The sequence below is a fragment of the Saccostrea cucullata genome, unplaced genomic scaffold (assembly GCF_032062105.1).
Source record: "Saccostrea cucullata isolate Sc308-1 unplaced genomic scaffold, CSIRO_AGI_Scuc_v1 ctg486, whole genome shotgun sequence".
Lineage (NCBI taxonomy): Eukaryota > Metazoa > Mollusca > Bivalvia > Ostreida > Ostreidae > Saccostrea > Saccostrea cuccullata.
The window spans coordinates 189,083-203,707 of record NW_026922746.1 but is presented as its reverse complement, the minus strand read 5'-3'; the positions used below and the strand labels follow the sequence as shown (position 1 = coordinate 203,707).

Here is a 14,625-nt window from a genome sequence, read left to right as displayed (position 1 = left end):
AAGGACGTGCACGTCCGGGATTCGAACCCGCGACGCAAGAATCAACTCCTTACTCTGCGATTCTAGAGCAAACGCTCTACATGGCGACAGATTTTATAATGATCAATCCTGACTATGGTTTTTGATTGAGCTTGTTCTTTCTGGTATCAAAATCGAGGACAACCGCAGAAAAAAAAAAGAAAATGCATCACAAATAATCATGAAAAAACCTTAGTATACTTGTAAAAATGCATGGTTTCTCGAAAATTCTCAAAAATCAATTAGACATTTTCATTTTAAACACCGCATTTTCAAAAATACGTAAAATGATGGCCCAAATCACTTTGAGTAACAATGAATAAACAGATTAGTCTTAACAATGGAATGTCCTTCTGTTGACTTCATTCACGTCATCAACGTTTCCTTCACCAAACAAAGTATGGGTGTTTATTCCTATTTTTGGCCCATTTCGATCATTCTTAGTAAAAACAAACTCTTTCCCAGGTGTAAACTACCTGGAACTGGGTCGATTTTTCTCCAAGATTTAAAGAATCAATGCTTACTGTTTTGATAAAACAATCTTAATCACAACTTAAATATGTTTATTGTTTTCATTTTGTAAGCCATTTCTTTGATACAGGAGAGGCTAATGCACGTATAAGCCAGAGAAACGTATGTATTTAGCTTGCTTTGGATAATTCTGTGTTAATCTGGACATAATTGCTAAGTCATGGACACTCCCTGTATTAACATTAAATATAAATCATGAACTGCGTGTATCCTTTACTATATTCTAGGTACACTGTACCATGTTACACAGTCTGACTAAAGCCAACTACATGTATTACTATTTCATTTCGTTGATAGAGACGCTACGAACGAAGTGATAGTCAGACTACATGCTTTATAAGTTACTGTTTATATTAAGGAAAGATATTTCACCAACGTTTTGAATTGTAAATGTTGACAAATCAAAATATGGCCTGAAATACGTTTTGTACATTACTTTAATCTTTAAAATGTACAAACATTTATATAAACACGTATAGTAGTATATACATGTATGACCATATCATAAAAAATTCTACCTTGCATGAGAATGTTATGTATGCTTTTGCGGCAGGAAATTCTCTCAGCAGTGTCAGAATTGCCTCCCCTTCCTTCAGAGCAGGGATGGTTTCCACGGCTAACATATCCACCCCGCCGTCCAACAGTGCTGCCACCTGGGGCCTGTGCCAGTCCATTAATTCCTGTAGGACGATCACTTGAGGTATTAAGAATACTACTGCAATACCATCTTAATATCAATCAAAATATATTTAGTATATATACCTTCATTTTATGCTCTAAAATTTTGAAAAGGGGGAATTTCTTGAAGTGATATAGTTTCTAACTTTACCGGCCTTATATTCCAATAAAAAAACCGCAATGTCATCTTGATATGCATCAAAATATATTAAGTATACCTAATATATTTTATGCTCTAATATTTGGAACAAGGGGAAATTCTTGAAGTAATACATTGTATAAAGTTTTTAACTTTACATTATGTTCCAATAAAAAAAAATCTAGCAGCCCCATGATTTTTTTTTTCATTCTTTCAAATGGTGGTCTTGATTAGTATACTAAAATTTAAAATTCCCAAAAGTCATAGCTCTATAGATTTTACTGACATTCGTCAAATGTCAATACAATTTTAAATGGTAAAAATTACGACATATTGTTTGCCTAAAACTATCTGTGAAAGTGTTCATAACATTTCAATGCAGGTATATGTAGAAATTTTTCTATAGACAACTTTTTAATAAAATATATATTTTGATTTTAACCACATGGTACTAATAATCTACAAAGACCTGAAGACTTGGATAAAATTAAAAGAAGTTAATGATTAACTGGAAAACAAATCGAAGTTATTATAACTTTAGACAGATACACATGTGATATACCTGTTGGGTCATATTATCTACATAATTCCCGCTGTATTCAGAACCATCATGTAAAAAGACACCGTACGGACCTACAGAACCCGCCACTCGTCTGTCTTTTCCTAAATAACATAAATACATTCATATTTTTTTTTATTAAAAAAATTGAATAAATTATCATTGAATCACTTTTTAAAAAAAAGATTGATTAATAGCAATAATAATCCAATCTCAGTGTGTCCATACTTTCTAAAGAAAGTACGGGCATGTTGTTCAATTCTTCGTTATAGTTTCTCATTCCTGTTAATTTAACACCCCCCTTCGTTTAATCCTTGATAATAGGCATATGTTTCTTTGAAGTTTCTTTGTCACTTTAGGCTATTCCAAGTTCCTCTGAATTTAGCGTTGACCCATCTTTCATCTACCTACATGTATTCGCAAAAAACACACAGTCCAAAAAAAAAAAAAAAAAAAAAAAGAAAAGAAAAAAAAAACGTTAGGTAAATCACAGACTTTAAAATATCAAAAAACGCCATGCAAAGGATTTTATTTCAATTTATTTGTCTTGTAGAAAAAATTATACTTAAGCAGAAAAAGGTATTTTAAATGCTTAAAATATACCTAATATGACATAGTGCAGAAAGATCATTAAAGAAAATGACAAGATTTTGAATAGAAAACTCGTATCATCTCTCCTGATTTTGCCCCCCCCCCCCCCCTCCCCTGATATTGGGTGTCAATGCGGATGCTTAAACTAGAATTAAAAATGATATAAACGTATAAACATAAGAAATTGTTATAAATCGGTCAGGTCTTGGATAAGTGACTGTCTTAAAGATACATAATTCCCTGGTATTAGTTTAATAGCTTCATTTTAAGGCACCAGCTAGAGGGTAAGACAATTATTCCCTTGCCTGTGTTTGGCATCTCCTGACAAGCTTCTCTGGCAAGCTTCACTCCTGATTTAATCAGTTCTACAGCCTTCTCTGTCGTTATCCCCAGATATTTCTTAAGTCCCTCCACAGTGGCTTGGTAAGTTACGGTTATTACTGTGTCCGCCCCCGCCTCTAAATAACTATACAAAATAGTAAAACATTCAATCTTTTAAAATGATATCGAAAGAAGTAAGTGTATTAAATTCTGAGTTAAAGTGAAAAATATTATGAAGACTGTGTTACATGATTATATCATCTATAATCAAATACCTTTTGTGAAGTTTTTTGATCGCATCTGGGTTAGTATCTAGCAATCTGGCCGACCATAAAGGATCTCCCTAAATTTGAAATAAATTAAAAATTACAAAAAAAAAAATATAACGGTTATCGATGCCACGCATTTCCTAGCTGCAGATCTGTAGGTCGCTGAACTAAAACATTGTCGTCCATCCCATTTTTTCAGACCAGTGAGCTACAGAACTGCAGCTACGAATTTCACATCTCATTCAAAGCTCGTAAGTTTTAAAATTGACAATTTCATTTAAAATTATATTGATATATAAATTAACACCATATACATCTATGATAATGAACTTGGAGAAAGAAATAGGGAAAAAAGGGAAAATACAAAAAATGTGAGGGAAGCAAAAAGGCTCCAGGGGGAGTCGAACCCTCGACCTCCTGTTTACTAGACAGGCGCTCTAACCAACTGAGCTATGGAGCCGTTGTGCAGTGGAGATAAAATTTAATATTTATCCTTTTTTGCAGAAATATTGAGCCAATCTACAGAATTTTTTTTTTAAAAAATTGCATTATTAAAACTTTTTTGAAAATATTAGTCAATCTGAGGACTTACATATTCTTGTTGCAACTATTTGCGTTGCAATGCAATCCCCTTGTCGGATGCTCCGATGTTCCACGCTAAAAATAATGTTCATAAAAATAAAATGCCAAACTTACAGTTATGTTATATCCTAGGTCTTGTAGCTCTGATCCTGCACCACCATCAAGTATACGAAAATCTGGTTCATTCATTATTAAAAAAAATGACGAAAAATAAAAAAAAAAAAACCTACTTTCGGTTTCACAAAGGGGAGTAACTCATTTTATCGATATTTATAGATTTAGGGAATCCCTATCACCTGACCGGAAGTGTTGAATCGAAAGACCACGTAGCCCTGACATCATTTCCGCAGATAGCAAGTTTGTAAACATTCCATTTCAGAAAAGATTTCATCAGATAAATTAAATATTTGATGACTCATTTGTGGTCTGATGGTCTTTATGGGTAGAAGAAGGAGTCGAAGATGGAAGGCATTCGCTTGGTTTTTTGTAACTTCACTTGGAGCGCTGTTTTACTCGATAAAATGCAGCAATGCAGCAAGTGACTCCTTGTACAGTAGTGAACAAAACCACATTCCTGGTGATGAGTTTAAAAGCCATGTCACCCGACCAGAGAGTGGGTCCTGCAAAGACAGACCACCTAAACAAAAGTGAGTCTGGTTCATTATATTTTATACCTTTTAATTTATCAACATTTCAGGCAAAATAATGCAACCAGCTTTAGAGATTGCATCTGTATTATTATTATGATTTGTGCAAAATATTAGAGATAACTTGTACTTATAAATAGAAATGAACAACCCTGTAGAATTCCAGGTGCTTCCATAAACATGTTCAGTATGTTGTAACCTTCTAATGTTAAAGTTCAACATGTGATGAACCACTGAATAGAATGTTCTTTTACTATCCCTCGGGACAATGTCATGACTAAGAACACACTGTTCTACAATTTGGTATGAGAGCAAGGTTTTCTGGATTCTTCTTCACTTGAAGTCTCTCTATATGTAGAAATCAAATGTTATATCGATTGATTTCTCATTTTGAGCTGCCTGACCATTATGTCACTGAAGAAATACTTTTGATTTTAGCTTAAAGTCTGTGTTCCTGACCACTGACTAGTGCTTTATTAATACTTCAAGGAGATGTTTCTGTTAAGGTTTTTACTTTTCATTAACAACTTGATTTTAAAGACAGTATTTTGTATGTAAGTAAATAACTAATCTTCCACAACAGATTCCTGATTGTGGTCAGTACATTGGATGGGAAGCTTTCTGCCCTGGATGCAGCAGTTCATGGAAGAATTCACTGGACCGTATCAACTGACCCCCGACCTCTTTTGTCCTCCAGCATCAGTAACCTCGATGTATGATTCATTTATCACTTTTCAATAAAAAAAAATGATAATAGTTTCTTTTAGCACTATGTAAGTATATTTTCAAATGAAAATTAAAAGAAATACTGTACATGGTAGTAGTATGCTACATGTAAGAATGACACTTTTTGGGGGTGGGGTGGGGTTAATTTTAGACATACTTTTGTTATAGAACATATTGTATTGTGTGTTTCTTTAATGTATTGAAAAAATGATGATAGATTGATCTATCGGGATGATAGATTTAGTTTTTTTTTTTAAATAATAAGCAATAAAAGTGTTCACACTTTTTTAAGCAAAGGTGTTTGTTTGGTCAGATAAACCAGAATGGGGTGAGGAAGAGATTGATCCCCTCCCTGGACGGCACTCTGTACCAGTATGACGGGGACAGCATTGAGGCCATTCCAATGACAGCGGAGGCTCTTCTCAGCTCTTCCTTCAAACTGTCAGACAGGACGATGATGGTGGGGGGTAAAGACATCAGCTCATTTGGGATTGATCCGGTCTCTGGAAAGGTAAAATTCTGACTCATCATTTATAGATTTATTTAGAAGGTAAAAAAAGCATAAAATCTTAAGCAGTTAATAGGGGTTAACATGTATGAATTGCTTAAGCCCTTTATGTGGTAAATACGATAAAAATTTATCTTTCTTGAATTTAAGATCAGTTTCAGTATGTGCAGAGATGGAAACAGAGAGATATTTTTCAATGCACAGTAGTATATTTCAGTGCTTATAATAGCAATAATGCTTCAGTATGGAAATTTTTAGTATTTAGAGAAACACACAGTATTAGAATGTTGTTTTTTTTCAGTTGAGTTATTTCTGCACTTCTGAGGGTTGTAAGGTGCTGGACACGGCTGACCAAGGTGACCGAGACATACTGGTGGTGACCAAGAGTATGCAGACTGTCCGATCAGTGGATCCTAGGAATGGAATTGAAAAGTAAGGATCTACAACTTAATAATTAATTTAAGGAACACAATCAAATTAAAATTGGATTTGTTGCAAATAAATTTTAGTTTTCATTGAACACTTTCGTGAGGAACATTCCTTATAGACATAATCCCTTGTGATTGAGTTTCTTATGAGCAATAGCTGTATTTCTTCATGAAGCCCAGTTACATTGTATATATACATCAATAACATGTACTTACAATTTGATAGGTGGAACTTCAGTGTCGGAAGCCATCAAATAGAAATGATCCCAGGAGATAAATCCCATGATGCAACACCGCTGGAGGAAGAGGATGACATTTGTATTCAAACTTGTCCAAGTAAGACGTGTTCATAAGATACTTTATACCTTAATATTAAAATATTTTTATTTTTACAATAATTACTGTATACAGGGTTATTTTCGCCCCGTCTTATTTTCGCCCTTTCACACATGCAAAGAATTTAACCCCGTTTTCAATTCGCCCAGTCACAGTTTGTTTAAGAAAATATACTGTATTCTTTGAATTCGCCCCGTTTTAAATTCGCCCAAATGTTAGTAGGGCGAAAGGGGCGAAAATAAAACGGGGGCCAAAATTTTCCTGTTTACAGTAATTCAGGAAAAATACATATTTAATATGAAGTAAATGTTAATATTTTCTTAAATGAAACTTCTTATTTTCACAATTTCTCAATATTGGAGAAATTAGAAAAACAAACGTTAACATCATTTAAAGGAATATAAATTTATTTATTTATTTGAATTTAACTTTCCAGATGAGGAGACACATGATGTGTTGGACACAGAGGATTCCATCAAGATCATTGTACCAGAAGGAATGGTGGTCGCCCTCAGTCCAGAAAATCCTGACGTGGTGGACTGGAAACACAAAGTTAGACAGCTTATTGTTTATAACATGTACTACGTGTAATAAGGCTTAGATATGGCATTAATAGTACAGCATTCATACATGTACAAGTAGAAGAAAAGCTACCCTGAGTCTATACCCAGGAGTTAAAAAATTATATGATTGGCAACTTTTAGAAAAGAGATTGAGTGAAATTTGCTGCATGGATTTTAATCCATCTCTTCATTATTACCCATTATCAACCTTAATACATTTTCTTAATTGTCCCCTTCTCCTCACCTTTTTGAAACAATAATTATATATGTACTATAGGAATGGCATTTCTTTTAAAGCTCAATAACATTTCAGTTTGAGAGTCCCGTGGCTAAAGCCTGGATACTGAGGAATGGTGTGTTGAAATCAATCAGTGTGTTTGACAATAAACACATCCCGGCTCTGTCTGGATTTGAGGACACTAAGGATATAAAGGACCCTACAGGAAGTCAGCCTCTACTCTACGTGGGTAAGTCATACAGAGTGCCTTTACCCCCTTATTTTAATGCCAGTGAAAACAAAAATGAAGAGTCTATATTAGTAATTCAAATAAATTACATTAGGTCTTTTCTGTAAATTTGTTTTGAATTTTTTCATTTGAATTAGCAGGATTAACAAATTCTAAACTCATATTCAATTCAGTTCATTTTGAATTATTTCTCATAATTTAAATCATTGTCATTTTAAGATTATAGCATAAGATATGTATTTTAGAACAAAATTTGAAAAAAAATATTATATTGGTTATCTCAGGAATGCACCAGAACCAGCTATATGTACAACCCTCGGTTCCCATGCAGGAGAATGTTGCTAATGCAGCTCGCCATTCCCACAACAATGCCATGAGTGTACCTAAAGTGACCTGGAAACCACTTATCAGTACTGGTTAGTGACAAAATGAGAAAATATATCTAAGTTTTGTCATTAAAAAAAATCATTTGAAGGAGACAAGATAATTTATCACCCTTTTTCAGTGTAAATAAACTGAGCATTTATTTTTGAATTCTTCAAAAAAGTTTTAAAACTAAACTGAAATAGTTAAAACTTTGAATTAAGTTTAATTTTAAAATAACTAAAATTGAAAGTGAAATTAAAAAAAATTTCAGCTCCCTCAAGGACCCCCATCTTCCGTGGAAACAGACAAGATCCCAGCATTCCTCCGATGATAGCCAATGGGCAAGCAGCAAACAGAGAAACCGGTCTCTCTGTGTGGCATGAAAATTACCCATTTGGTAAGATGATGATAATGGTATTTATTCAATGACTGCCCCCAGAACCCCACACCAAAGGTGCTGGCATTTAGACTAACCCTTTAGTTTGTCTGATGGAGCACTGGACTGGAATGCTAGAAGGTTCAGGTTCAAATCCATTCAGAGTCACAAACATGTCTCTGTTACAACACGCTAAAACAAAATTTATGAAATGTGAAACGATTGAGTAAAAATGCAACTTGGTATGATTTTGTAACATTTCAGATAATGGTTATTACCTGTACCCAGATATCATTCTACCTGCAAATATCTGTGAAGCTATTAACAAAACAGAAGAGAGTATGCCACACGTGATTTACATGTCTTTGTGGAACTATTGGTATGTTTTTTGTCCTGCAGTGTTTAATCATAATTTTATATAAAAGATTAGAATTTTGTATTTGATCTTGACTGTACTGTGAGGGATTAACATTTTTTTGGTTTGATTTTCAGGAAAGAGGTGTTAGCCATCAGTATTCTGACATCTGTTTGTCTGAATTTGACAATCTTGAAGTTAAGGAAGGTCTACAAAAAGAAATGCATGGTTAGTTAAATAGATATATTATATAGAGATGTACAGTTGGACTTCATTTTCTTGAACATCTATATTTTAAATACAAGGGATATGTTGACTGAACCACTTTTTTTGCCCAGGCTGGTTATCTCACTTTATAAGATATCTCGAGTTTAATCTTGTTATATAGAGTTCTTGATGATGAGATTTGACTGTGTATGTATTTCTGCAATTCTTTGAAATGAAATATTTGCAATTGTGTCTAAGGAACTGAAAGATTGTCTGATATAAATTGATATTTTCTTTTAAGGGTCTTGAAAAAGAAGATAGTGTAGTTATTTCTGGGACTCGTTCCATTGAAGAATTGGATACTTCAGAGAAAAAAGCTGATGAATATGAATCAAGGTAAAATCCTGAACATTGTCAGAAGAAATTCTGTTTTAGCCTTTCTCTCTCTACATATTTGAGATTTGCAATTTTGAAATATATTTCATATTCAGTTACAAAACATTGAATTCTCTGCTCATTTCATTTTCTTTGATTTTTTTCCTTGGTCTCTGTCTTCCTATAATACAGTGTCATTGGCTACATGACGCCATAGTTGAGCATTAGAGGCGTCATAGCTATTAGTGATTTGAGATTGAAAATATTTAAACATGGATTTCAACAACATATTTGGAGGAACTTAGGCTGTTGAAAATGTAATAAATTGTTATACCTTGTCCATTTTAGATATAAATCAGACTTTGACCAGCTGCAGGTGCTTGGTAAAGGTGGATTTGGTATTGTGTTTGAGGCCAGGAACAAAGTGGATGAGTGTTGTTATGCTATCAAGAGGATCACACTCCCTATCAAGTAAGTCTGTGATCTGTCACACTACCCATCAAGTTTGTATTCTGTTACACTACCCATCAAGTTTGTATTCTGTTACAATACCCATCAAGTAAGTCTGTGATCAGAAAAAGTAGTTTGTGTTGTCATTTGAAGGTTAATGCCTTTATGAAGTCAAAAATACTTAAGGATTCAGTCTTAAATGTTATTATATAAATGGTGCCTGTTTTGGAGGGTAACAGTTTTGATTGTCATCCGAGTCAAAAATGGCAATTTCAACTGTTACCCTCCAGGAATTTCTTCTTAAATTAAGTCAGCAAAAAAAAATTGTCGATCATCTTACGTTCACGTTTAGATAGCTTTCAAACTCCTCGCTACTTCTAAAAAGATTTACTGACCTTTTTATTGTTTGTTTGATACTCTAAAAGTCTTTTATCATATACAGTTTCGTTATTTCTGCACTCGCAAGCATGTTTCATCTGTCGTTTGTTGTTTTCAAGTAAGCTACATCGGACGCAAGCTTTTATTGAAGTCAACTTTATTCCAGTTCTTTCAAATTGCTGTTTGTTTGCCAAATCTTTGTCAAAAAGTTGTAGTTTAGCGACCACAAAATGTTGTCAATGGACATAATTCTGTAAGAATTAGATAAATTTGACTAAAAATTAAAATCATCCTCATTATCAGCATTTAACAGCACAAAAATCTGATCACTATCTGCAGGCATACATTGTCAAATTCAGACACATTCAGAAATACAGCTTACTGTTAATACTACAGACTTCAAGATGTTGTTTGTCATTGCTTTGCAGTGAAATATCGAGAATGAAAATGAAGAGGGAAGTTTTTGCCTTGGCTAAGCTTGATCATCCTGGAATAGTTAGATATTTCCAGGCCTGGGAAGAAACACCTCCCGTAGGCTGGCAGGAGAGTAAAGATCAGGAAATGTTTGAGAGGTAGAAATTTGAAATTTTGGAATTATTGATCACTGGTTTCATTTTAACCATAATAATATAATAATATATAATTGATGTTGAAAACGAAAATTAAAAATTTTCTTTAACGCAGTGAATGCATCAGTATGCCAACACCATGCAATTCAACGACTCATTTTATGCCAAAGGATCCAAACACCCGTGACGGTATTCACCTGGAATTAAATGAAAGCATACAAGAGAAGAGTGCCATTAACCAGTTTGGAGGTGGCATTAATGATGACCGCTACATCATTACCTCTGATGAACGTGCTGGAGGAAGTCAGGAATTCAGTGTATCATCGAAGAGCATTTCTTGGGATAAAAGCGAAGATTCCAGACGTCTGTTTGGGGGGATTCAAGAGGAATCTTCTTCATTGGACGTGGAGTTTAATTTGGAAGTCAGTGATGACAGTGATGATAGCGGAAGCTTCGCTAACACCACGGTGCCTTTCTCCAAGTCAACAAAACAGTATGCAGAGAATGAAAACGATTCTTTCAGTATTGTGTTTGAAGATTCAGGTTGTGCAGACAAAAGTGGAAAGAGTAGCAGAAGTAGTAGTAGTGGTGGAATAGTCTTTCAAGATGACAGTAGCCATAGTAACAAATACATTGTGGACATTCCAACTGACTCAGGTAGTAGTCGACCAAAAACTCTGTCTCTATCGGAACAAAGATCACACTCGGCCAGGATTTTGCCCCTGGACAAGTCAAATGTGACCCCTACCCAGAGGTCTTACCTGTATATACAGATGCAACTCTGTCGTCGAGAGACACTGAAAGATTGGCTTTGTGCCAGCACCTGTGAACCTCGAAGTTCAGAGGTCATCTGGGACATTTTTGGTCAGATTGTTAGTGCAGTTGAATATGTGCATAACAGTGGACTTATGCACAGAGATCTCAAGGTAGAATTTGTTTTAAAAACTAATAGATTAATTTGAAAAAATATTTTCTGTATGAGATGCTTTCCTTGCATGTTCTTCAATTCTGTTAAATATTGGTTTAACATACTTATTTTATTTTGAAAAGCATTAAGAAATTGTACATGTATTGGAATCAGTCATTTTCACTTGTACGTTGTATATTTATAGCCCTCCAACATATTCTTCACTTATGATGAAGTGATTAAGATAGGGGACTTTGGACTAGCCACTGACCTCACAGGAGAAATCGAGGACTGCTCGACCGATTCCAATCCCTTCCATAAACACACTGCTCAAGTGGGGACAACTCTGTATATGAGCCCAGAACAGGTAGTGCTTTGTTACAAAGTCCTCTATATAACAAGCATATCAAAAACATTTTCTCACACATCTAAGCTTCATCTACGGTACTGTAAACCAACTTTTATTTGCGACGACCTTATTTCGCGGTTTTCTGGGGGTAAACTAGTTCGCAACAATTAATTTTTGCGACCAAGCCTTTCTCGGACCTTTTCTTGATAGAAACAGCAACTTTAAGGACTGGTTCGCGGGGAGAAATATTTGTGATGACGGGGCTGTCGCGAACTTCGCGAAAATTTGTTGCACGCGAATAAAAGTTTGTTCACAGTATTATATAAATGGATGCAGGATAAAATTACTTGTAAAAGAATGTTGTAATGAAAGAAGGTTATTTTGCAAGTGCATTTTATACATGTACTGGGTATGCATATTAGGCAAGACCCTTTATTTTAAAAATGGTAAACTTCTTTGAACTTTATATGAAATGGATACCTTTAATGGCGAAAACGGTTTAAATGAAATTGATTGTTTTCTAGATGGAAGGAAAGCCCTATGGTCCAAAAGTTGACATTTTCTCCTTAGGAATGATCCTCTTTGAAATGCTCTATTCCTTCAACACTCAAATGGAGAGAGTTCGAACGTTAATGGAAATCAAAAAGAGGGTTTTTCCAGAAGAATTCAAGAAAAATGAGGAAGAGGTTCGTAACTATTTTTTCTCTCCAACAACCTTACAATTCTAGTGATAATTTATACATCAGAATAATTCAATGAATGCTTTTGTTCTTATCCAGGCATGCTTATCATTATCAAGTTTATTTTAAAAATTATTTCAGTATAAATTTGTGGATTGGTTGCTTTCTTTTGAACCTGCCCAAAGACCCAGTGCTACAGAAATCATGAACAGTAAACTGCTGGAGAAATTCCGCTCTCAGCATCCACCCAAAATACACAGAGATCGCTCCATATCATCCAGCAGTAGTGGATCGCTAGCCTTTGACTGAAGGCTTGTGTTCACAGAATTCTTCATCTTTCACTTTGTACATGTGTTCTCAGAATCAGGACTTCTTAGACCTTAATTAAGTTTTGAAGGTGCACATGACTTCAGAAGTGTAGTGTATATCTCCATGTACTTTGTCCTTAATTTTTCTTTTGAAATTTCAGTGAGTGCTTCCCCATCATTCATTATTATTTAAGGAAAGAAATTAAAAGTTGTTTGGGTGCAACTTGGGTTGGGGCATTTATAATATGAAGCTGTGTATATAGATCGACTGTTCCAACTGAGATTTTAAATGTTGAGTAAATAGTAAATTGATTCCTTAGTTTAGAAAATACATGTAAGAAGTATTGTCCTCGAAAATGGCATCAAAATTGTATAAAATTTATTTTTATGTCGGTACAATTAATATTGTGACATAGTCATTTATGCAACAAAGGTTATTTAATGTACAAATTTTAGCTCATCTGCATGGAAGATTTGAGCTTTTCTGATTGAAATTTTCCACAGTTGTCATAGTCCATTGTTGTATCAACTTTTCACATTTTCATCTTTTTCTCCCAAATCACTTGGCTGATTTCAACCAAAACCAATACAGAGTATCCATGGGTAAAAGGAATTCAATTTTGTTTAAGTGATTGAAATGAAGTATCCAACCCTCTTCTAAAGCGAGATAATTAAAAAAAAGTTAGAATTCGGTAAAATCATTAACAAATCTTCTCAAGAACCTCTGGGTGGGGCCACAATTAGGGAACAAATTTTTACATAGTAATAACAGGATAAAAATGTTCTGAAAAACAGTAAAGGGATGATCCCCCACTTCTATATGGAAGCATCTTCAGTTAATGTTGATTTAAGATTGTGCAAATCATGACATATAGGTGCACGGTGGGGCCACAATATGTTATCTAAATTTTATTCAGGGAATTAAACAGTAAAAAACAATCTTGAAAAAAGGAGGGTCATAGGTATTCAGGTGGTCCATAGGCCTCTGTTTTTTTTAAAATCTGAATCAGTTAAAACCAGTATTATCGATAAGTTACAATGGAATACAGTAAGTTTACAGTCAAAATCACCTCATGAATTTAACAAATATATCATTGTTCTCTGCTGGGAAACTTGTAAAAGGTAGATTGGGCAATCCTTGTGAATATTTTTGCCTTATTTATTGATGTTAATAATCAGGGCATAGTGAATGTTTCCTCAGAATCTCGAGTGTACATGTATTTAACAAATGTCAAGTGCTTGCTTTAAATTGCCGAGATAAAAATGAAATCATGTAGATAATTTTTTTCATACTATGTAATAGGAATTTATTTTGTTAAAATTGATTTATATATGTAGTGATTGTGATGTGCAGTGCATATGTAGTTACTGTTTTACCAAAGAGCTTTCAGAAATTTAAATCTTGCATTAAAACAGTTAACAAATTTTTGTTATAATTTTCCACACAAAGAAAAGCCATAATGTATAAGTGTTTGCTTGAAAGTCATAATATTTATGAATTAGAGAGTATGTGTAGGAGAATTCTCTAGGAAAAAATTGTTATCATTTGTTGTGTTGAAATTTTTTTGTAATTTTGCAATGGGGCAAAATTAAAAAAAATAAAGTATTTTTTCTTACATACATGTATTTGTTTTTTTCCCTGTACAGAAACATGTTTTAAAAAATACTGAATGCTACAGGACAAATAGAATTGCTTTATAATACCCTGTTGATCAATGAATATCTTGTATACTGGAGTATGTATTGAATTATTAACATTAGAGTGCTATACAATAACGTTGCTATTCCAATGTATTGCAAATTGTTGACCAAAAAATTGTTTGAGTGCAATATGTTTCTTTTAGTGCTGATATACTAGTGTAGTAGGAAAGGAGAAATACATGAAGAAAACAGTTGTCTGGACCGGGAATCAAACCCGGGATCCCTGTTTTACTAGTCAGGT

The 14,625-nt window shown here is 34.0% G+C and overlaps 2 protein-coding genes and 1 non-coding gene across 3 annotated transcripts; 1 reads left to right on the top strand and 2 right to left on the bottom strand.

Annotated features, from left to right (window-relative positions):
* Positions 1-1,047: 1,047 nt before the first annotated feature.
* LOC134262316 (homocysteine S-methyltransferase YbgG-like) lies at positions 1,048-3,972 on the bottom strand (the record flags this gene model as incomplete). Its single annotated transcript, XM_062744688.1, has 5 exons — positions 3,803-3,972; positions 3,113-3,180; positions 2,822-2,982; positions 1,929-2,029; positions 1,048-1,229 (listed from the first exon to the last, which is right to left on the bottom strand). Coding segments are annotated over exons 1-5 (587 nt in total), but the record flags the coding sequence as incomplete, so codon positions are not given.
* Positions 3,493-3,566, bottom strand: Trnat-agu (transfer RNA threonine (anticodon AGU)). The gene has a single exon. It is a non-coding gene; the product is annotated as a tRNA-Thr (tRNA).
* Positions 3,973-4,009: 37 nt separating the features above from the next.
* LOC134262323 (eukaryotic translation initiation factor 2-alpha kinase 3-like) lies at positions 4,010-14,286 on the top strand. The gene is made up of 18 exons (XM_062744703.1): positions 4,010-4,335; positions 4,919-5,048; positions 5,375-5,572; positions 5,871-6,001; positions 6,224-6,333; positions 6,770-6,885; positions 7,210-7,363; positions 7,648-7,779; positions 8,001-8,126; positions 8,370-8,484; positions 8,598-8,688; positions 8,969-9,063; positions 9,391-9,513; positions 10,299-10,442; positions 10,555-11,365; positions 11,552-11,713; positions 12,220-12,381; positions 12,517-14,286. Exons 1-18 carry the CDS (start codon positions 4,118-4,120, stop codon positions 12,682-12,684), a joined length of 3,186 nt encoding a protein of 1,061 aa, XP_062600687.1. The 5' UTR covers positions 4,010-4,117; the 3' UTR covers positions 12,685-14,286.
* The last annotated feature ends 339 nt before the right edge of the window (positions 14,287-14,625 follow it).

Coding starts and splice junctions, on each gene's coding strand:
- LOC134262323 (XM_062744703.1), top strand. CDS start 4,118: ATGGTCTTTATGGGTAGAAGAAGGAGTCGAAGATGGAAGGCATTCGCT. Junction 6,886..7,209: donor TGGTGGACTGGAAACACAAA/GTTAGACAGCTT, acceptor ATAACATTTCAG/TTTGAGAGTCCCGTGGCTAA. Junction 9,064..9,390: donor GCTGATGAATATGAATCAAG/GTAAAATCCTGA, acceptor TGTCCATTTTAG/ATATAAATCAGACTTTGACC.